At 40.1% G+C, this 22,062-nt stretch overlaps 2 protein-coding genes and 2 non-coding genes across 4 annotated transcripts; all 4 read left to right on the top strand.

The window, feature by feature from the left end:
• The first annotated feature begins 1,085 nt into the window (after positions 1 to 1,085).
• On the top strand, positions 1,086 to 2,036 carry LOC125922443 (high mobility group nucleosome-binding domain-containing protein 4-like). The gene is made up of 2 exons (XM_049630057.1): positions 1,086 to 1,255; positions 1,560 to 2,036. The coding sequence occupies exons 1-2, from the start codon at positions 1,086 to 1,088 to the stop codon at positions 1,828 to 1,830; spliced, it is 441 nt and encodes a 146-aa protein (XP_049486014.1). The 3' UTR covers positions 1,831 to 2,036.
• Positions 2,037 to 8,816: 6,780 nt separating this feature from the next.
• LOC125923751 (40S ribosomal protein S3a) lies at positions 8,817 to 13,109 on the top strand. Its single transcript, XM_049632290.1, has 6 exons — positions 8,817 to 8,911; positions 9,720 to 9,823; positions 10,194 to 10,381; positions 11,858 to 12,066; positions 12,643 to 12,752; positions 12,937 to 13,109. The coding sequence occupies exons 1-6, from the start codon at positions 8,850 to 8,852 to the stop codon at positions 13,056 to 13,058; spliced, it is 795 nt and encodes a 264-aa protein (XP_049488247.1). The 5' UTR covers positions 8,817 to 8,849; the 3' UTR covers positions 13,059 to 13,109.
• Positions 11,062 to 11,134, top strand: LOC125924151 (small nucleolar RNA SNORD73). Its single transcript, XR_007458317.1, has one exon. It is a non-coding gene; the product is annotated as a small nucleolar RNA SNORD73 (small nucleolar RNA).
• LOC125924152 (small nucleolar RNA SNORD73) lies at positions 12,363 to 12,436 on the top strand. The gene has a single exon (XR_007458318.1). It is a non-coding gene; the product is annotated as a small nucleolar RNA SNORD73 (small nucleolar RNA).
• Positions 13,110 to 22,062: the final 8,953 nt, after the last annotated feature.

The raw sequence follows: 22,062 nt of genomic DNA on the forward strand, positions 1-22,062 counted from the left end.
TGAATAAGGTCAATACAGGGAGGAGTGAAAAAACTGGGATGCGTACAACCACAGAAGGTAGATAGAGTACTGAACTAGGCTTAGGGTTTTCTGGGAAGGGTCAGACAGGGGTAAGCCTACAAGGAAGTATAGAGTTTGGTGAGGAAGTTTGTTGCTCAGATGAGCAATTACAAGCTGCAGCTGAGAGGAAAAGGAAATGAGATCAGGAAGTGTTTAGACACTGGGAGAAAGTGATGTTAAATGATCCTGGAACCCATTGCAGTATCTGTGGGGATCATTCGCATACCAAGAAGCAATTCTCAGACACCAGTTGGATGTCCTACAGTTGAACACAATTCCGACACTGTCTACCCATAGATAGATTCAGATCTTACAGGTGAAGTGCCCAGTCCTTCAAGACTGCCGCCCCCCTTCAAATGCTAATTGCCAAGTCCAGGTTGTCACCTGTTTCTGGCTGACTATGGCTCTGAGCTCCCAAAAGCCCCCTCCTTGGGTTCAATTAAATTTGCTAGAGTGGCTCACAGAACTCCAGAAAACATTTTACTTGCTTTACTAAGTTAATAAGTTAACTTTACTTACATTTAGATTACTGATTTATTATAAAAGGATATAACTCAGAACAGCCAGATGGAGGAGATGCATAGGGAGGGTATGGGGAAAGGGTGTAAAACTTCCATGCTCTCTCCAAACATACCTATCTCCCCACATCTCCATGTCTTCACAAACCTGGAAGCTCTCTGAACCCTGCCATCTTAGGTTTTTAAAGAGGCTTCATTACATAGGTATGATCAATTACTGACCATTGGTGATTGAACTCAACCTCCAGCCCATCTCCCTACAGGAAGGTCAGGGGGATGGGATGGAAAACTCCAACTTTATAATTACATGGTTGGTTTTTCTGGAAACCAGCCCCTATCCTTAGGTGCTTCCAAATGTCACTATAAACAAAATTAGAGACACCTTTACTAATCTCATCACCTAGGAAATTCCAAATGTTTTGGGAGATCTGTACCAGCAACCCAGATGAAGATGAAATATATATATTTCTTATTATACATCTCAGTATCACAGATGTATTAAAGAGAATGAAGTTCTACATGAGAAAGGACAGCTGTGTTGGTAGCAGTGGGGAGAGAGCTGGGAGGATCAAAGAGAGAATGATATTTAATTATAAGACTATAGCCCATGCCAGCCCTGCCCCAGCTGAAGGCACCTGTGAGGTGGAAAGCAGCTGGGAGCCCACACCTCTCAGAGGGTGTGGTACTTGGGTCTCTGGAGCGTCAGCCGGTGGTCTCCTGATAAGTTTCCTTTTTTTTTTTTTAAGTCTTTTTTTTTTTTTTTTAAGTAGGTTTCACACCCAGTGTGAAGTCCAGCACAGGGCTTGAACTCACAACCCTGAAATCAAGACCAAGAGCTGAGATCAAGCGTTGGATTCTCAGCCAACCGAGCCACCCAGGCACCCCTCTTAAAGAAATCTTTCTAGGAGCAGCATGAGGAAGACAACCACCACCCCTCTCCCTGGACTGACAAAGCCACCTGCCAACTACTGCTGCCACCAGGACCAAGAGAAAGGCAAAAGGAGATCCTAAAGGTGACAAGGTGAAGGTGAAGGATGAGCCACAGAGTAGATCGGCACAGTTGTCTGCTAACCCTGCTCCTCCAAAACCAGAACCCAGGCCTAAAAAGTCTGCTGTAAAGAAAGGAGAGAAGTTGCCCAAAGGGAGAAAGGGGAAAGCAGATGGTGGCAAGGATGGGAGCAATGCTGCAAAGAACCTAGATGCTTCCACAGTCCAGTCACAGAAAGCAGAACACACTGGGAATACCAAGTGAAGTGTACGTTTTTGATAGCTCTGTGCTTCTAGTGCTCTGTGCTACTGTTTCAAATACTATTTTTCTTCAGTCAGGTTTTATGAAAACGTAGAATTTGGTTTTTTCTTTCAAACTGATGTTGTTAGCATATAAGACACATTGTTGTTGTCTTTTGTGAAAGGTGTAAATACCATTAATACAATGTCTCAGAAGCCAGATTGAAATGGGGGATCTTCTATCCTCGTTTCTTTCTTGTTTTTTGTTTTTTGTTTTTAAGATTATTCTTGGTTCCCGGGGGAAGATTTTCTGACATTCACACGTTTCTTTGGCTTAGAAGCCTTACAGCATAGGGAAGCAAAACTTCATGTCTTCTTTCCTGATGCCATCAGCACATATGCTTGACTTCCTGAAGTAGTTATGATATGGCTTTGGAACCCCTAAAATCCTGTGTCAGGTACTCAGGCCTTTGGGTGAAAACATCAAGATGGTGTTGCTCAAAAGACCCAAGATTCCTGTTTGTAGTTTGCAGATCATCCCATTGATAATCTTGGAGTTTTTAGTACGTTTCCTTCATGTCAGAGTTGACCTGTGAAAAGATCTTATTACATGCCTCATGGAAAATATCCACCAATTCTGAGAACTGTGCCTGTTCAAAACAGCAACAGAGGACTGTTGACTTTTGGGGGAGCAGAGTTTGAAAGGTGTCAGATGTTATGGCTTGTCAACCATGTCCTTCTGGAAGTAACAGGTTTTGAAAAGTATCTTATAAAGCTGAATATAAATTAGGTTGGTGGTAGGGAGTTCATTTCCTACCCAAAGTCATAGAGACATTCTTTACTGAATTGTAAACATTTTATAGTTTTGCTTTTCACATTTGTCTTTAGTCTTCCCTGATTTTTGTGAAAAATATGAGATAAAAGTTTAATATAATACTTTCCCCATATGGATAAGTGGTGGTTATCCCAGCACCATTTGCTGGGTAGTTAATTATTTCCCCACTTATCTCTAACACCAGATCTTTCATAAATGAAGTCTGTGTGTGTGTGTGTGTGTGTGTGTGTGTGTGTGTGTGTGTATCTGTTGATGGTTTCTATTCTGACTCACTGGTCAATTTGTCTAACCTTGGGGCAATACTATACCATCCTGTATAACTTTAGAAAATAGTCTCTTTTTTTTTTTTTAAGTTTATTTGTTTATTTTGAGAGAGAGAAAGTGCAAGTGAGGGAGGGGCAGAGAGAGAGGAAGAGAGAGAGAATTCCAAGGGCTTGAACTCATGAACTGTGAGATCATGACCTGAGCTGAGGTAAGACACCTAACCGACTGAGCCACCCAGGCACCCCTAGAAAATGGCCTTGATATCTCAGGGCAAATCCTACCTCCAGCTCCAAAAAAATCACCAAATTTTTCTTACTTAGGAATACCTTAGCTATTCTTAGCCATTTGCTCTTCTGTACAACTTTTAGAATTAGATTGACAAGTTCTAAAACAAAACAAAAATGTTGGAATTTTTATTGGATTTGTATTGAATTTATAGAGTAATTACAAGGTTGAGTCTTCTAATTCATGGACATGATATAGCTCTATTTATTTTGCCTTTTCAAATACCTCTCAATAAAGTTTTATAATTTTCTCAAAAAAAGAAAAGAAAACAAAAACTATAAGACTACAGGATTGGCAAATTAAAAACTTCAAAAAAAGCAAACACTGGGATATTTCATAAATAATGTTCACTTTAGGGGCACCTGACTGGCTCAATCAGTAGAGCATGTGACTCTAGATCTTGGGATTGAGAGTTCAAGCCCCATGTTTGGTATAGAGATCACTTAAAAATAAAACCTTTAAAAAAATAATATTCACTTTAGAAATTATATTTTTAATTTTTTAACAGCAGCTTTTTCAGATACAACTCTCATACTATAAAATTCCCCGTTTAAGATATACAATTAAATTTTTTCAGTAAATTCATAGTTGTGCAACCATCACCAATGTTACTATTTTTTAATTTTTTAAAAATAGGCTCCACACCCAATGTGGGGCTTGAACTCATGACCCTGAGATTAAATGTTGTATACTCTACTGACTGAGTCAGACAGGTGCCCCATCAACATGTTATTTTTATACCTATTTTTAAATTATTCATTTTATACTTAATGTCATAGGAAACTTGACAAAACACAGAAGAAAAAAGTAGTGCCACTTTAGTACAACTATGTTGATTTCCTGAGTCTGATATAGATGGGCTCACCAAATAACCTGGGAAATTTTAAGTTGGTAAGTTTTTTTGTATTTGATGTCTTTTTTTTTACTGTCTTTTGCCTTTTACATAGTTATAGTCAAGATGTATATAAATTTTGTATCCTGCATTGCCACTTGATCATAAGCATTTTCCACTTGTCTAAACGATGTTCATACTTATGATTTATAATGGCTGCATAACAATATAGCAAATGGATGTATCATAATTTACATAACTATTTTCTTATTTTAAAGCATTTAGGCTATTTCTAATCATCTAATTTTATGATTAAGACTCTGAATAAAATCTTTACACATATAGGTTTTTCCCAGTTTTGAATTATTTCCTTATGATATGTTTCCAGGACACTGAGGGCTTTTGAATCACATTGACAAATGACTTTTCAAATGGCTTATAATTGTAAAATACCAACAAGTATGAACGAGAGAGCACCAGTTTCACTGCAATCTGGTTAGGATTTAGTAATATTTAAGCATTTAAGATAATGTCATCAGTAAAAAGAAACAAATTTGCATTTATTTTATCAAGATGAACAGAATGGAGACTTTTAAAATTTAGGATAACAAAGAAAGATTTCCTCAAATTTCTTCATCTATGGAAGAAATTTCTAACCATTTTAAATAAATAACCCACTATTCCCCAAGCTCGCAAACCAAAACTCTATTAAAATGCTATTCTTTTTAATAGCGAATTACTTGTTCAAACAGGAGGGGTGGGGGGAGAGAAATAAACAAGATAAACAAATAACAAGCTAAACATATTTCTCAGTTCCAGGAAACTGAAACATTTACTTGGACAGCCACCCTGGGTAACAGAGACATAAATCCAATCCCAGGGTCCACAGAATGTGTGAAGTCTAATAGGAGATTCTCCCCTCAACATACTGTGACCTCAAAGAGCTAAACCATTAAGAGCTGAATCTAGTAGGACATCTACAAGGAATTATAGCTGGGTTTTTACCTCCTGGGTTGCCCAGGAAGCCTTAAGTCAAAAAAGCTGGTTTAAATGCCTGGAGGACTCCGGCAGAAGGATATGCATATCCTTTCTGAAAGAGGGTATCTTCATCACAGGCCTCAAATTATTCCCACAAATACTAGTTTTCAAATGCAATGACCAGTACACAAAGACAACTAGAAACTCAAGGGAACTACACTCTATGCAGAGAGCCAGCAGAAAAAGACAATAGAAACAGACTGATAGACTTCAGATACTGGATTATCATATGGTGACTGTAAAACACTTACACTTACTGGATTTAAATCTACGTTGAAGATGCCTGCAAAGAATAAGAAGCTACAAAGTGACGTAAATTGAAAAAGAACTAAATTAACCTTTTAGAAATAAAAGACAGTAATCAAAATTTAAAAATCATTAGATCAATTTAATAGTTCAGTCACAGATGAAAAGAAAATTAATGAAACAATTTGACACTTTACTAGATTTGATGTCTTCTGACATCTTTCTGTTCCATTTTATCTGAATTTTGAAATTCTCAGATGGTTTAGACCCAATAACCTGATTTCACACGTCCTGTGCTGTCTTTTATTCAACATAATTAAATTAAAACCGATAATTGTACCATTTAATGTAACAATGTCAAGGAACATCGTTTTTTTTTTAAAAAGCTTTTATTACAAAGCATAGTTGAGGATTCAAATACGTACCTCTGACAAATCCCTTAGGTGCTGGTGTTACTAGAAGAAACTAGATGCAACTGACTTCATTAACACCTCCCCTGTGGCTTTTTACCCTTGGGCAGAAAGAGGAATCAGACCAGGAAGAAGACAAGTTTGGTTTTTATTCTGGAGTAGGTAGCCTGCGGGTCTGTAACATTTTCCACCGGGAAGGTTTTAAACTAGTGAACTGCCAACTATGAAGTAAACTTAGTCAAATTTACTAGAAAGTATAGAATTAATAAAGAGAGTTTATTAGACTTAATAGTATATTTAAAAGGACTCATTGATTTTCACTGGTCACTAGTTTTCACTAGTCTGCAGTGAGACAAGAAAAATAAGTTCTAAGCATGTTTTCATAAAGTTGACTCATTTAAAAGAATTGACTTTTTAGAGGGTATCTTATTTTTATTTTGCAGGTCAAAATAATTTAAAATGAAGTGATGCTGACAGTAAATGGCAGTTGTCTTTTGTCTTTAACAGCTTGGTGAAAATTTAAAATTGCAGTTCTGGTTCCAAAATTATTTTGAGAATCTGGATTGATCCACAGAGTCCAAAAGACTGGGAACACCACTGATGTCATCAACCCCTTATTTGAGTATCCAACAAATATTCTGAGGGCCTAGGATGTGCTAGGAGAAGGGGGCACAAGTAACTGCGCTGTGTGCGCCCTGCTTACAGTGAAAAAGGAGCACATTTAATCCAGAATTCTGAGAAGTTAGGTAGTGCTACGTCTTCTGGGAGCAGGGCTGAAGGAAAGCCTGTTTGTTTGGGAATTCAATCTCTTACTGAAAGAAGTGAAGCTGAGCTGTTTTGCAAAGGCACAAGTATTTGCTTGCTGCTGAGGGAAAAGGAATGAATGGAGGAGAAAGCTGTTTAGTCTAGGGAACTTTATAAATTCTTTTTACTTCTATTTTTTAGAGAGAAAGTAGAGAAGGGGCAGAGGGAGAGAATTTTTTAAAAATGCGTATTTATTTATTTTGAGAGAGAGTGCAAGCAGTGGAGGGGCAGAGAAAGAGGGAGAGAGAGAATCCCAAGCATGGATGAGGGGTTCCATCCCATGACTGTGAGATCATGACCTGAGCAGATATCAAGAGTCTGATGCTCAACAGACTGAGCCATCCAGGTACCCCAAGGTCACAGCAGTTTTTGTCAGAGGGGATATTAAGAGATGTCAACATACCTCTGGCTGAGTACCAAGCTTGTATGGGCCAGGCTTCCAGGGGGCTGCACACTTGAAGCTTTCGGGCCACATCTAACCAGGATGTATTTTGCTAAACCCCTACAATTAAAAAAAAAAAAAAAAAAAAAAAAAAAGGTGTTGTGTTTTGTTTTTTGCATCAGTTGCAAAAATGGAAAATTTTGTCAATTTCCAGCTTTTCTTGAAAACTTAAAATATCTGGGGACACTAGGAACCATACTTCCTCAGGGAAACAATCACAGTAACCTCCTATCTATGTATAATAAACCTATAGAAAAGTATACAAGTGTGTAACTTGATGTTCGCCAATGACATTCCCCACCAACCAGCACCCCATATCAACATGCGTAACATTACTAGCACCTACGTTGCAGGATTTTTTTTTTAATTTTTTTTTTAAACGTTTTTATTTATTTTTGAGACAGAGAGAGACAGAGCATGAACGGGGGAGGGTCACAGAGAGAGGGAGACACAGAATCTGAAACAGGCTCCAGGCTCTGAGCTGTCAGCACAGAGCCCGACTCGGGGCTCAAACTCACGGACCGTGAGATCATGACCTGAGCCGAAGTCGGACACTCAACCGACCAAGCCACCCAGGCGCCCCCAATTTTTTTTTTTTAATGTTTATTTGTTTATTTTTGAGACAGAGAGAGACAGAGCATGAATGGGCAGAGCATGAATGGGGGAGGGGCAGAGAGAGAGGGAGACACAGAATCTGAAACAGGCTCCAGGCTCTGAGCCGTCAGCCCAGAGCCTGACACAGGGCTCGAACTCACGAACCGTGAGATCGTGACCTGAGCTGAAGTCGGACGCTCAACCGACTGAGCCACCCAGGCGCCCCAGGATTTTTAACCTCAATACCTGGGATTCATGGTCTCATCGCCTCGAAGAGGTGGACACAAAATAAAATGAGCAGCAGGCAACTTTAAGACGGGCATTTCAAAGCGAATGCCCGTGACTACAGGCAAGGGCCTTTGTTCTATAGGGTTTTGATCCTGGCCCCCTTTCCTTACCCCTCGTATCTTCTCAGGTTCGCTACCCTTATTGGCCTGATAAATCCGAATACCTAGTCATTCCTTTTTGATTGGTTCTTTTCCATTAAGCGAGGGGTGGTCTATGGCCACACCTTGGTTTTTAAGGTCTACTACGCAGTTTTAGTCAGGTCTTTTGTCAAATTCCTGAGGGGTACCTGAGGGGGAGTGGGTGGTGTCTGCTACATTCTCCAAGAGGAGCTTTACTCCTGAGGGAGTTTGCTCCAGGTCGTACATTGCTGGAAATGTTTTAAAATGTCTTTTTCCCCACCCGGGGACCGTCAAGCCTTAGCCTCTTCCTCTTCCGTTCTGCTTACTGAATCCTGTCTTTTCCTATCATAGCTCCAAAGTTATACTTATTTAATCCTACTTACAATCTTGTGAGGCAGACTACATTACTATGTCCTTTTAAATACGAGGAAACTGAAGGTAGACAAGTCACCAGGCTAAATATTGAAACTAGCATTTGAAACTGGATCTGCTGTCTGATTCCAAGTCCCATACCCTCCAAAAAAACCAGGTGAACTGGTAAGTTCGCTTTTAACAATATGGAGAGGCTGTTTCCTTCCACTTACTTCCGGGCTCCAGAGCCACGGAAACCACCGGCAACCCCCACGGTGCACCTCAGGCCGCCAGCGCCCGCGCCTCCCCAGCGCAGAACCGAGAGGGCAGTGCACGCCGCTCGTGCTGTGCAGTCTCCACACACTAGAGGGCGCTGTCGCAGCTGCAATCTGAGGAGTTCCTCTTTCTGTTGTCGCGATACTCTAGGGGCCGGAAAAACGCAATATCGAAGGTCACGTAGATGGCACGCCTAGCCCCGTACGCCTAAGTTCTCGCGCGAGTTACACTTCCGCCCTTTTGGCTCCCTGAGCAGCGCCATGGCGGTAGGCAAGAACAAGCGCCTTACGAAAGGCGGCAAAAAGGGAGCCAAGAAGAAAGTGTAAGTGGCTTCTGTTTTGGCCCTCAGCTGTTTGGCGTTCTTCTGGTGTCGGCGGGCGGGTTCTGGATGGCGGCGTCTGCCGGATGGCGATGATGCCAGTTGGATTGCGCGCCGTGCCTGGTTGGGAACCTTCGAACGGTGGCCTGGTAGATCTGGGTTTTCTGTGTCGCCGCGGGCAGGTTCCTTTCCTTTAGCCTTGGTGGTCTTGTGCGCACTCCTTGTGAGCCAAATTGGCGTCGCTACTCGGGACTGGCGTGTTCGGTATTGCGTGCTCCCTGGCTTTGTAAATTCCACGGGAAAGCGATGCTACTTATATGAGTTGAAGTCATTTGCCCAGGACCGCGCGTCCCTTAATGTCTTTGGGGCAGGTGGGACCTTGGAGTTCCTAAGAGCTCGCGTGAGTCCCTGAAGATTCTGAGTTACCAGTAGGAGTTTTCATGCACCAGTGAAGTTCAGGAGACGTGCATGTTATTTAAAGGCAGGGGTTCAAGAGACCTGCATGTTATTCTGAAGCAGTGCTGCTTATGTAGTGGAAAAACCGATGGTGGGGAGTGTGTACGTTTATGGCATAGCTTTTTCAAGGTGTCCGGTGTGTGTACAATGAAGCAGACATCGTGGGGAAGAGATAGGTTTGTATGTGCGCCCCTCACCTCACTGAGAACTAGAGTCTTACATACTCCGGTTGCTTACGTGCTAGTTATTAGCCTTTTACAATGCTTAGAATGAGGAATCGGTTTAAAAATAAAAAATAAGTAAGAATTAACGTGATTTACGGTAAGACTTTATGTAAATGTTTTTTAAATTACAGGGTTGATCCATTTTCAAAGAAAGATTGGTATGATGTAAAAGCACCAGCAATGTTTAATATAAGAAATATTGGAAAAACACTAGTCACGAGAACTCAAGGAACCAGTGAGTATTTTATGCTTGTTTTGTATTTTTCTTAAGGTCTGCTGGTGGTCCTGTGGTGGGAGAACTTAAGGAAATGTCAGTTCTTGGTTGCAGCTTTGGCCACTGTGGTGCTTGTGTTTGGTGCGATACTTGTAGAAGAAAGGTGGTGCTTTTAGCATCATTAAGAAAACGTGCCTGGGTAGTTTGAGCTTCTAATGAGCATAGTCAGGTCATTGGTGTTCAAATGGATTTGGTTAACAAAAGTTAGGGTTTTTGTAACATACCATAAATTTTCTGATTTCTCAGTTCAATTTTATGCATGAACATTTCTTCGTTGGCTTGACTTTATGTGGTTCCTAACGTTAATGATATGACAATTTTTGTTTTATAGAAATCGCATCTGATGGCCTTAAGGGTCGTGTGTTTGAAGTAAGCCTGGCTGATTTGCAGAATGATGAAGTTGCATTTAGGAAATTCAAGCTAATTACTGAAGATGTTCAGGGCAAAAACTGCCTGACTAATTTCCATGGCATGGATCTTACCCGGGACAAAATGTGCTCCATGGTCAAAAAATGGCAGGTGAGAACAAATTCCTCAGAGTGCTTGGTGCTGTGGTATGCGTGGCCAAGGATGTGATGTTATTATGACCATGAAATTGAAGTAAGTTTCATTTTAAATTCTTGATGTTTTCTTGTCTTTACTGAGTTCTGACTCTGGAAGTGGCACTCCTGAATTTGAGCAAAGCTGTGAGCAAGCCATCATCTTATTTGTTTAAATGGAGTTCAAGATTTATTCTCAAGGTTTAATACTGGGTTATCAGAGTTAGTTTTTCTGCTCCGTGGATTGTTGGTTGGGGTATGTCTAGGTGCAGGTTTTCAATTTTGTCTGTCTTTGGCATATCTTTGAAACTCAAAATCTAGTGAATTTTATAGTGAAAAGGTTCATTGGTGCATTTGTTTCTCTTGTGATGTAGCATGATAAGAGTGGCAGAGCCTCTGGTGTGAGGTTGGAGTCTTTGCTCCATTTCCCAGCTGTGTTCTCTTTGGCAAGCAACTTAAAGCTTTGCCAAACCTTGATTTCTTTATCTAAAATGCAGGTAAGAGTATCACTTCTTGGAGTTAAGGTGAAATAAAAGCCATGTAAACATGCTTAAGCAAAGAGCTTGACACAAACCATCTGGTCAGTATTGTTATTACAGGAAATAATCGGTTCAGATGTGTCTGGCTAACCATTGAATTTGGGGATATTTTGTTTATGGGAATGAATGATGACAAAATGTTTTGGTCCCAAATGATACATACTGATTATACTGTTAGATTTATTTCTGACATTCCCCGAAGATTTTATGGTTGAATTTCTGGAGATATTTTAAGGTATTTTTGCTAGAAGTGTATTATTAAACTAATTTACAAATTGCAAGGAGGTAATTCAGTTTTTGTTGTTACCTAAGGTAGTTTTCGTTTTTTAACTTTGTGGAGTGATATGAACAGTTAACAGATTTTTAATTACATTTTAGTTGTGAAATTGAATATCTAATTCTCAGCATGGCTCTAGTTTGGGACAGGAAGGACATTTAAAAATACAGACATTTAGTGTTAATAGCAATATTTAACCTATTCAAACACATTTTTTTTAAAAAGGAGGAGTAAGTGTAGATGTCCATATTGTAGAGTGTCTTCGAACCTATTTTCTCATCTTGCAGAGTTGTTCCACTGGGTGGGAAGGGCTGATGGGTGGGAAGGGTAGGCTGTTAAAAGGCTGGCATGCATACATAAAAGGTATGGGAGTGCTGGGTGCTGTTGAGATGGGGATAGAAGTGTTACATGAGGATGAGGAGGAGAGTTGAGAGGACTTGGTATTTAATTAGATACGAAGGATAGTAACATTTGGAGTAACTGTTGGTAAGTTTACTTCAGGGAAGTTAATTCTGTAAATTAGGCATGTAGTTTATGTTATACTTCATATTATAAAATAAGTACTTGATCCTCTAGTTTTTTTTATATTAGAAATTGAGGGCTTTAAATTGAACTTGGTACAATATCTTTTTTTCTCTAGACCATGATTGAAGCTCACGTTGATGTCAAAACTACCGATGGGTATTTGCTTCGTCTCTTTTGTGTTGGTTTTACTAAAAAACGCAACAATCAGATTCGGAAGACCTCTTATGCTCAGCACCAACAGGTCCGCCAAATTCGGAAAAAGATGATGGAAATCATGACCCGAGAGGTGCAGACAAATGACTTGAAAGAAGTTGTCAATAAATTGTAAGTGTTTCTTTTCATTATACAACATAACCCTGAATCTCTGGTTATCCCTCAGATGAAGGAAAGCATATGAGACTAGGTGGAGTCAAACCTGTGTTTTAATCCTGTCTGTGAAACTGTCTAGCTAAATCCCTTGAAATGAAATGTAAGTGCTAAGTAAATGTGATTTGGTTTCTTCATCCTTATGGATCAAGCAGTCTCATGGCAGATGGTGAGACTTGAAGCAAAAGAAATGCCGTTGCCTTAATTAGAAAATAAACTGAATAGACAAAACTTTGCAGTCAATGATGTATGGGAATAGATGATGACAAAATGTTTCGGTCCCAGATGATGTTCACTGATAAAACTGTTAAAACATTTTTCTGATGTTCCCATGCAGTTGGCTAAGAGGGTGGAACAGAAAAAGCAGAAGGCTCAAATACTAACTTTGCATTTAAATAGCTGTATAATTTGGATCATTTAACGTCCACCTGTAAAGGGGCAATAATAGACTCTTACAAGAGGATTTAAGTGGATTAAATGAGGTGGGTATAATAATGTATAGGTTTATTCTTTTCTGTCATTACTGTTTTGCAGGATTCCAGACAGCATCGGAAAAGACATAGAGAAGGCTTGTCAGTCTATTTATCCACTTCATGATGTCTTTGTTAGAAAAGTAAAAATGCTGAAGAAGCCCAAGTTTGAATGTAAGTGAAAATTCGTAAAGAAAGAAATTGTGTGAACAGAGTACATTGGTGTCTTCTTTTTTGAGGCCAGATGATGGCTTTTTTTTTCCTCCTCCCCTCCCCCCCCCCCATTGTGGTTATATAGTTTTGAGGACCATTGTTTTAAGACAGTGGTATGCTATAACATTTTCTTTCTTTCTTTTAGTGGGAAAGCTCATGGAGCTTCATGGTGAAGGTAGCAGTTCTGGAAAAGCTACTGGGGATGAGACTGGTGCTAAAGTTGAGCGAGCTGATGGATATGAGCCACCAGTCCAAGAATCTGTTTAAAATTCAGACATTTAATGGTGACAAATAAAAAATCTTATTTGTGATGTTTAATTTCTGATCATTATTTTTGAGTAATATACACTCGGTGAATCAGATGTTTTGAACTGATAGTGATGTGAACTCTTCTGAACCGTTCGTGGATTTTATCTATTGCTCTTAGTTACTAAATAGCTGTGAAAGGGTAGTCATCTATTTCAAGCTGTAGTGATCTGGATGGTAGTGCTATGGATGGTTAATGAAATCTTTTTTCTATATGGCCTGTGTTTTTAAATGGTTTTTGAACCATCTAAAAGGCTTGTTAAAATATGGTAGGGCCCTGCCCCCAGAATTTCTTATTCAGTAGTTGTAGGGTGAGACCTGAAAACTTGCTTTTTTTAAATGTTTTTTTATTTTAGAGCATACATGCAAGCAGGGGAGAGGGGCAGAGGGAGAATCCCAAGCAGGCACCATGCTCAGCCCAGAGCCTGATGGTGCTGCTTGATCCCAGGACCCTCGGATCATGACCCGAGCTAAAGTCCACTTGGGCACTCTACCAATTGAGCCACCCAGGTGTCCCTGAAAACTTGTATTTTAAACAAGTTTTCAGGTGATGGCTGGGGACCACACTTGGAGAACCACTCTGCTACACTGAGCAATGAGAAGAACCTGTTAATTTTATTTAGTTTTTTTTTTTTTATTGCAAGTGCTCATTTCCCAATAGTAAAATGGCACACTGTTCACCTTTACTATGAAGTTGAATTTGACTAGAGAAATTGGTTATTGATCACCTGTGAATAAGTGGGCATTTGATGCTGTCCACTATCCAGTATTTAGTCATTTACACATTCTGTTCTAGTCCTTTTCACCTCCCAACTTTTTCATTCTTGATCAGCTCAAGACCTTAAAATCCTAAAGAACGTTTAAATTGGGTGAGAAGAGAACTTCACAAATTCCCGTTACTTCCACCCTACTATCTATGTATATATGAACAGGTTTTTGCCTTCTTGTCTAATCAAGCTCATAGCTGTAGCTGTTTTCATGTTTTATCAATGTTTGTTTAACCAATCCCTTCCATCAGCATACATACTGAAGTTTGCCCTTCCAGATAACACCCTACTCAAACCCCCCTTATAGCAAAGCTCAAAGAACTTAACCATATATATTTTTGGGGGGTGATAAGCAGTTTGATGTTTAACCACATTCTTTGTAACTAATACTTTATTTTTTAAAAAATGAGAGTGTGCGTGTATGAGGGGGGAGAGGGAGAGAATCCCAAGGCTTTCAGTGCAGGGCATGACACAGGGATCAATCCCAGGAACCAAGAGATCATGACCTGTGCTGGAATCAAGAGTCTGGGTGCTTAACCAACAGCCACCCAGGTGTCCCCCTCTAATTTTGCTTGTGAATAATGCAATTGGACACCCCCAAAAGCTGTTGCTGTCAAGATTACCAGTGACTAAGTCCAAATGGTCCATTCATGACCCACATTTTATTTGCTTTTAGTGACATTTGACAGTTGATTTTCTTCCACAATCTTACCTCAGATTTCCTGTCAGTGGCTACTCTTACTAGTTCATCTCAGACTTTAGAGGAGGTCTAAGGCTTGGTCCTTGGACATTTAGCCATACTCTCCCTAGTATTCAGTATCTCAAACTGACTTCCAGTTTATTTCTACCCTACACCTTTCTTTGAATTGCAGGTTTTGTCTATCAACTGCTTCCTTGATACCTTTGGATGTAAAATAGACCTTTCACATTGGATATGTCTAAAATGGTTATTTCAGGGGCGCCTGGGCAGCTCAGTTAGGCTTGACTTCAACTCAGGTCATGACCTTGAGGTTTGTGAGTTCAAGCCCAGCATCAGGCTCTGTGCAGACAGCTGAGAGCCTGGAGCCTGCTTCAGATTCTATGTCTGCCTTGCTTTCTGCCTTTCCCCCACTCCCTCTCTCTCAAAAATAAACATTAAAAAAAAAAAAAGATGGTATTCCAGATCATAGTGTAACCAAAACACTGCTATATTGAAGACCAAAATCCTCTGGTCATCCTTGATCATTCAGTTTATTCAAAATAGAGAATCTCCCCATTTCTTACCATCTCTATTACGATCACTTTTAATCAAGCCACCATTATTACTACCTGGATTGTTAACTACCTAGTCTCCTGAGGTCCCCCTCTTGTGGAATTTAGATGACTCAAGGCCCATGTGATCTTGCCTCTGACCTCTTACTGCAATGTCTCTAACTCTTCTAGCTAGACTGTCCTCACTATTCCTGGATGAATTAGGTATACTGTGTCTTTTACGTGTGTCTACTAGAATATTCCAGGAAGACTGCTTTTTTTGGGGGGAGGGGGTGTCTTGTTCACTGCTAAACCTCCAGTGCCTAGAAGTTCAATATTTGTTGAATAAAGGAATGAATTATACTATTAATATCCCATAGTGAAGAAGCAAATGTTTTCAGTAAAAAACATTAAACATTTGGATATCAAATGACAGGGGCTTCCTTTCCAAGGTGGACAGTTAAGTCAAAAGAGTGGATATTGAGGGTAGGGTCCAGGAATTGAGATAAGTGGTATTTTTTGTCTTGTTGGACATCATTTAATGATGCAGTCAACAGTCAAGCTCCAATCTGCTACATCTCTGAATAGGGCTTGGCATAGTTCTTAGAAGGGTTCATTTGAAAATGGTTCCAAAAAGAATGTATGGTTGAATTTTCTAAGAATGTTGATTTTTGAGAGGGGGACAGAGGATCCAAAGCTGGCTCTGTGTGAACAGCATAGAGCCCAATGTGGGGCTTGAACTCATGAACTGTGAGATCATGACCTGAGCCGAAGTTGGACGCTTAACCAGCTGAGCCACACAGGTACCCTTGTGATTGAATTTTAAATGGTTTGGACTGTTTGATGGTGGGTTTAATCAAGTTATCTTCTAGGCCAACTTGAAGGTGGATAACATCCATCCAGTAAAAAACTGTGAAGGATAATTCTGTTTCCAATTTAAGTATCTTATATTTTTTATTACTATTTTAGATTGTGGGGGAGGACAGGGGGAGGGGGAGAGAGAATCCTAAGCAGGCTCCATGCTCAGTGTGGAGACTTGGGGCTTGATCCCACTACCCTGGGATCACTATCTGAGCTGAAATCAAGTCAGATGCTCAACCGACTGAGCCACCCAGGTGCCCCATAAGTACCTTATACATTTAATACATAGCTTTTAAGTATTCACACTTTGCTTTTCTCTACTTGATTCTAATTGGAACAATTTTACTTTGGTCTTTCATAGGAAAACAAAAACTTAAAACCAGGGATACAGCAGTCTTCAAAAACAGGTTACTGAAGGGGCACTGGGGTGGCTCAGTTGGTTAAACGACTCACAGCCACGAGATCATGACTGAGCTGAAGTCAGGACGCTTAGCCAAATGAGCCACCCAGGTGCCCCACACAGGTTCTTAAATGTGGAAAAATGAGGCAGAAGAGATTGGGATAATGCCATGTGAAGATTCTGCCCAATATTACTAGCTTTGATGAAGAGGACCATGGGCCAAGGGAAGTGAATGCCCTCTAAAAGCTAGAAAAGGCATGGAGATTCTCAGTGTCACAATGGTACAATAGAATATGCCATCATTATTTATCCCACATTGCATGCACAGTAGTCTCACCACTACCAGTATAATCACTGAGAAGTTTTAAAAAAAATTTGACATACGGCCCACTGAATTTTTATGATTGTGCTGTTAACATTGTTTGAGCACATGGCCATTACTTCTATTCTCCCTCTTAGGCCTTATGTAGTCTCACTGCTACAACTATGTCATTGATACCCACTTCCAGTCCTTAGGTTGATAGCTGTGTAGTTACTTTGATACTTGTTCTCTGGTCAGTTCCTAAGTTCTCATGGCAGTACTTTCTGAGTTCTTGCATGTTTAGTACAATTTGTCAGGGTGCTTTATACCTGAAGGTCACTTTTACGGGATATAACACCCTTTGGAATCTGTGTCTCTCTCTCTTTAAAAAATAAAAACATTAAAAATATAAAAAAACAAACAAAAAACAACCAAACAGTCAAAGTGGATAATATAACATCCTTGACTGTTTGAGCATCTTAAATATACTACCACATTTTCCTCTGGCATAAAGATTGCTAAGGAAAATCAGATGATAATCTAGTTTCTTTCCCTTGTAAGTCACTTTCTGGTTTTGGCTAGAAGCCCAAAGAATATTTTAGTTTTTTAAATCCATTAAGTTTATAAAATGTGTCTTGGTAGTAGTTGTTCTGATTGAATAGTCTCAGGTATGCAGTATACTCTGTGAATATATAACTTCAATTCTATTTGGGGGTAGTTTTCATAAATTAAAGTTTTTAGCATTTGTTCTATTCCCTTGATTTGGTGCCCTTTATCGGGGACTTCCTTGCCTGTGATTTCCTGGCAGCCGTTATGGTCCCTAACTATTCATGTGATAAACTCCTTGGGATGTATTTCTGGGTGATTTTGTCAGCTAATTACTGCCCATGGGCTAAATCTGGCCAATGTCTGTTTTTTGTTTTTTCTTAGCGTTTATTTATTTTTGAGCCAGAGAGAGACAAAGCATGAACGGGGGAGGGTCAGAGAGGGAGACACAGAATCTGAAACAGGCTCCAGGCTCTGAGCTGTCAGCACAGAGCCCGACGCGGGGCTCGAACTCACGGACCGCGAGATCATGACCTGGGCCGAAGTCGGCCGCTTAACCGACTGAGCCACCCAGGCGCACCCCAATGTCTGTTTTTTGATGGCCTACAAGGTGAGAATGGCTTTTCCATTTTCGTATGGATAAAAAAAATGCTTCATCACATGTGAAAATTACATGAAATTCAAATTTCAGTATACACAAAGTTTTACTGGAACACAGTACACTCATTCAGCTTTATGTATTGTCAGTCGCTGCCTTTTGCACTACAGGGGCAGAGTTGAGTAGTGACAGACCACACACAGTACACTCATCACTTCACACTAAGGTGCAGCACAATGCAGACTGCCACATTTATATGTGTTTCACATCACCGTATCACTGCCGGGTTATACGTGTTTCATAACACGTTCAAGACACCTTTTAAGATGCATTACATAAAACCTCATTTCAAATCAGCCATAAGCTGTGAGACCATGACCTGGGCCGAAATGAAGATGCTTCAGTTAAGATGCTTAACTGACTGAGCCCCCCAGGTGCCCTTGTTTTCTTTTTAAAGAATCATTTTAGAAATATATGCTGAGATATTTATATTTGATATTTGAGATCTGCTTCAAAATAATTGGGGAGGAGAAAGTGTTAGGATCTGTGCAGTGTTTGACATTTTACCCAACTTATAAACTTTTTAAAAAGTTAGTCCGCCACAGTTTCATGGATACTGGCAAAAGATATGAGACTCCTGAGTCAGAAATAAAAGGGACTTTATTACTCACAGCCTATCAATAGCCGAAGTTTCATGTTCATTTGTGACAGTTTCCCATGCTCCTCAAATCCCACAGAGGTAATGCAAAGGATCCATCATACAGTGGGTTGCATTACAGAAGAGGAACACTAAAAATTCAGCACTTGGATAACTAACTGGAAGCAAGTCTGCTCTTTTTCTAGGGGGAGACATTACATCATCCCTCAAGGTTGCAAGGTGCAAACACCAACCTGAGAAATGGGTCAGGTAAGGAGCAGGCAGACAGTTGTATTCTTGGCATACCCAACAACATGCAGGGACACCTGGACTCGGTGGCAGACTGCCTCTCACAATGCACTCCTCAGTGAGTAAGAATTGACATGTTCTTAGCCAAACTTCAATTTTCACATGAATATGCTCCTCCATCAACCACTCTGACTAGTCACCAGGTTAGAATCTCACACCACATACTGTCAACAAGATTCAAAGCAATGCATGAGGCCAACCTGTGGTATTTACCTCAGTCATTCTTTCCAGGGTTCCATACTCAGCCAATTGTGAATAAGTCCAAGGGGGTAGCAGTTGCTCTTATTTGAGGCAGCCATAATGTATTCAACGGCCAGGCCATTATGCATTATGAACCATGCAAGAGAGTTTAAACTTAGGTGTCATTGTCAATAATTACATGGGCAGTAGATGAGCAAAAAAGCAACACCTGTCCCCAGGGGAGAGCCAACTCATGACTTATTTTTGTTCCCCCATCCAGAAATACAATCAAAGGGGCACAGGTCACTTCACCTCAGAATTTGTTGTTAAACCTGATTTGGATTATCATCACATTGGTTTGATCAAGTCACATGGACAGTGTCACCAAACAGTTGTAGCTCCAGTTGCCATTTTTGGTATTACCCAAAGCCATTCAGACATCAAAAGCATGAGATCAGCCAGATTGAATTAAGGTTGTGTTGATGGGTGAGTTTGTACAACACATTCACGTGTGGAGCTGCTGCTGCTGTCATCAGGCATAGCAAAACTAGTTCAGAACCAATCACATCTCATTTTATGAGTTTTCTTCTTTTCATAGCACATGGACACAGATGACAAACCCAGTAGAAGATCAGACATGCTGGATGTAACTGCCACATGATTTAGGTAGCAGTTTTGGATCAAGGTTAGTAGTTCTCAACTGGGATCAATTTCATCTCCGGGGGACATTTGGCAATGTCCACAGACATTTTTTTGTCACATCTGGGGGGAAGGTGCTAATGGCATCTAGTGGGTAGAGGCAAGTGATACTGCCAAACAGCCCACAATGCACAAAGCAGCACCTCACAACACTAATTATCCAGCCTAGAACATCAATAGCGCCAAGACTGAGAATGAAACAAAGAGTACGTTAATTGCTGTCTTTCCCTCCCTTCTAGGATCTAAAATGTTTTCTCTTCAGGTGCCAGCAGAGATACTTATAATTTCATCTTTTCTCTAATCATACCCACTTTCACCCAGAACTTTTGTCCTGATTATCACCTAGGAGGCAGCCCAGAGGAGATGACCCTTTCCTGGGGATTGCCATATTCTGTGACCCCAACTACCCAACTCACTTCATGCAAAATGAAGATGCTTAAAGCTGCTGCAATTTTTACTTGAACAGGAAGGCCCATTTACTGAAGCACATACGGTCTCCAATACTCAAAGCATCCAACAAGGAGTTGGGCCCCCTTCTGTGGCAGGTCAAAGAGACCTGCCTTGATTACTACAGGGATTAAACATTCTAGATCCACCCACACAGTCCCCCAAAAATACTTGGTGAGCCGGCCCCTGAATTTTATTGGAGTTTATCAAACACCCCTGTTGGGAGTATGATAAAAACCAGTCAAGGCCTATAGATACTAAAGGTTCTGATTCACCAACAGGACATCTATTGTAGTGAAAATATTGGACATCAAAGGGTAGAGAAACTTGTGTTAAATCCTGGCCCACCCACTGGTGGCAAATGGCAGGGGAGTCTACTCTAAAAGTAGCAGTGACCTGGACAGAATAATCTTTGAAACTTTACAAGCATTTATGACAGCACAAGTATGTACACATCAACCTCAGGTTTAGCAGCAGAATATAACACTAGTACACCCGGACTGAGCCAGAGAGGCACACAGGTGCATTCACACAAATTCAGAAAATATTTTATAAACTAATTTTTTTTCTTCATTGCAAGTTTTGCCCAAATGCCATCAGTTAATTTGCTTTATTTCCTGGGGCACCTGGGTGACTCAGTCATTTAAGTGTTCAACTCTTGATTTCAGCTCAGGTCATGATCTCATGGCTCATGGGCTTGAGCCCAGCATTGGGCTCTGCGCTGTCAGTGTTGAGCCTGCTTGGGATTCTCTCTCCCTCTCTCTTTGCCCCTCCCCAATTCAGGCTCTCTCTTGCACACTCTCGTGCTTTCTCTTTTTCTCAAAATAAGCTTAAAAAAAAAGAAAAAGAAAACAATCACAATCCTATTAACATACTTCTAAATTTCAATAAAAATTCCTTAATAGTATTAAATATCCACTCACACCAATTTAATCGATGATTAATCCTCTGTTGGATATAATGCTGTGATAAGCAATGAAAGTGTGAAAGCAAGGGTAGTAAGCTTCCATATGCTAAGACCATTCATGAAGTCAAAGTTGAGAAATTACTGCAGGTGTCATTAGCTCTAAGTCTGTTTGCAGAACTGTAACTGTTTTGTGTCAAAAGAAGATATAACTCACTATAGTGGTGGAAAATGAAAATACCAACAGACTGTTAAAACCAAATGCTGGTAAGGAGTGAAGTAACTGGAATTCTTAAACATTGCTAATAGAGTATAAAGTGGTACAACGCTTTGGAAAGCAAGCAGCTTTTTAATAAAATTACACATTTATCTCCTTCACTACTTAACAAATTTACTCCTAGATATTTATCCAAGAGAGATAAAATCCTATGTGTACAAAACGACTTAAGAATATTAGTACTAGGCAACTGTATCTCAATAAAGCTTAGGGGGAAATATGCATACCAGCTTTATTCATAATAGCTAAAAGCTGGAAAAAATCAATAGGAAGATGGATAAACAAATTTTCATGTTTTCTTATGATGAAATACTACTGAGGAATAAAAGGGAACAGACTACTGTTACACACAACGTGGAAGAGTCTCAAAAACATCATGTTGAGCAAAAGAATCCAGAAGAGCAGATAATACATTATTTCATTTTTATGACATCCTAGAACAAGCAAAACAAATCTTGGTGGTAGAGATCAGAACAGTGATGGCCTCTGCAGGGGAGGAGAGCAGGATGTGATAACTGACTGGGAAAGGGCACAAGAAACTTTCTACAGTGCTGGAAATGCTCTGTGCATTTATTGATGGATATGAGTGTATAGAATTGCCAAAACTCACAGAATTGTACACTTAGTATCTACACATTTTATGTAAATTATGCTCCAATTAAAGAAAAATATGCACCTAGCCAGCTACATCATGGACTTGCTGCCATTTAGTGTCTGTCCCACTCTGCGATATGCTTTCTACACTATGAACTCACCCCTTCATATCTACTTAGGTCTGGAACCAAACCTAAATATGCTTCTTTTATCTT

Source organism: Panthera uncia, chromosome B1 (assembly GCF_023721935.1).
Source record: "Panthera uncia isolate 11264 chromosome B1, Puncia_PCG_1.0, whole genome shotgun sequence".
NCBI lineage: Eukaryota > Metazoa > Chordata > Mammalia > Carnivora > Felidae > Panthera > Panthera uncia.

Bases quoted from the DNA above. Each gene is read 5' to 3' on its own strand.
- LOC125922443 (XM_049630057.1), top strand. From the start codon at position 1,086: ATGAAGTTCTACATGAGAAAGGACAGCTGTGTTGGTAGCAGTGGGGAG. The intron at 1,256-1,559 runs GTGTGGTACTTG...TGCTGCCACCAG, and splicing joins GAGCCCACACCTCTCAGAGG to GACCAAGAGAAAGGCAAAAG.
- LOC125923751 (XM_049632290.1), top strand. From the start codon at position 8,850: ATGGCGGTAGGCAAGAACAAGCGCCTTACGAAAGGCGGCAAAAAGGGA. The intron at 8,912-9,719 runs GTAAGTGGCTTC...TTTAAATTACAG, and splicing joins AAGGGAGCCAAGAAGAAAGT to GGTTGATCCATTTTCAAAGA. The intron at 9,824-10,193 runs GTGAGTATTTTA...TTTGTTTTATAG, and splicing joins CACGAGAACTCAAGGAACCA to AAATCGCATCTGATGGCCTT.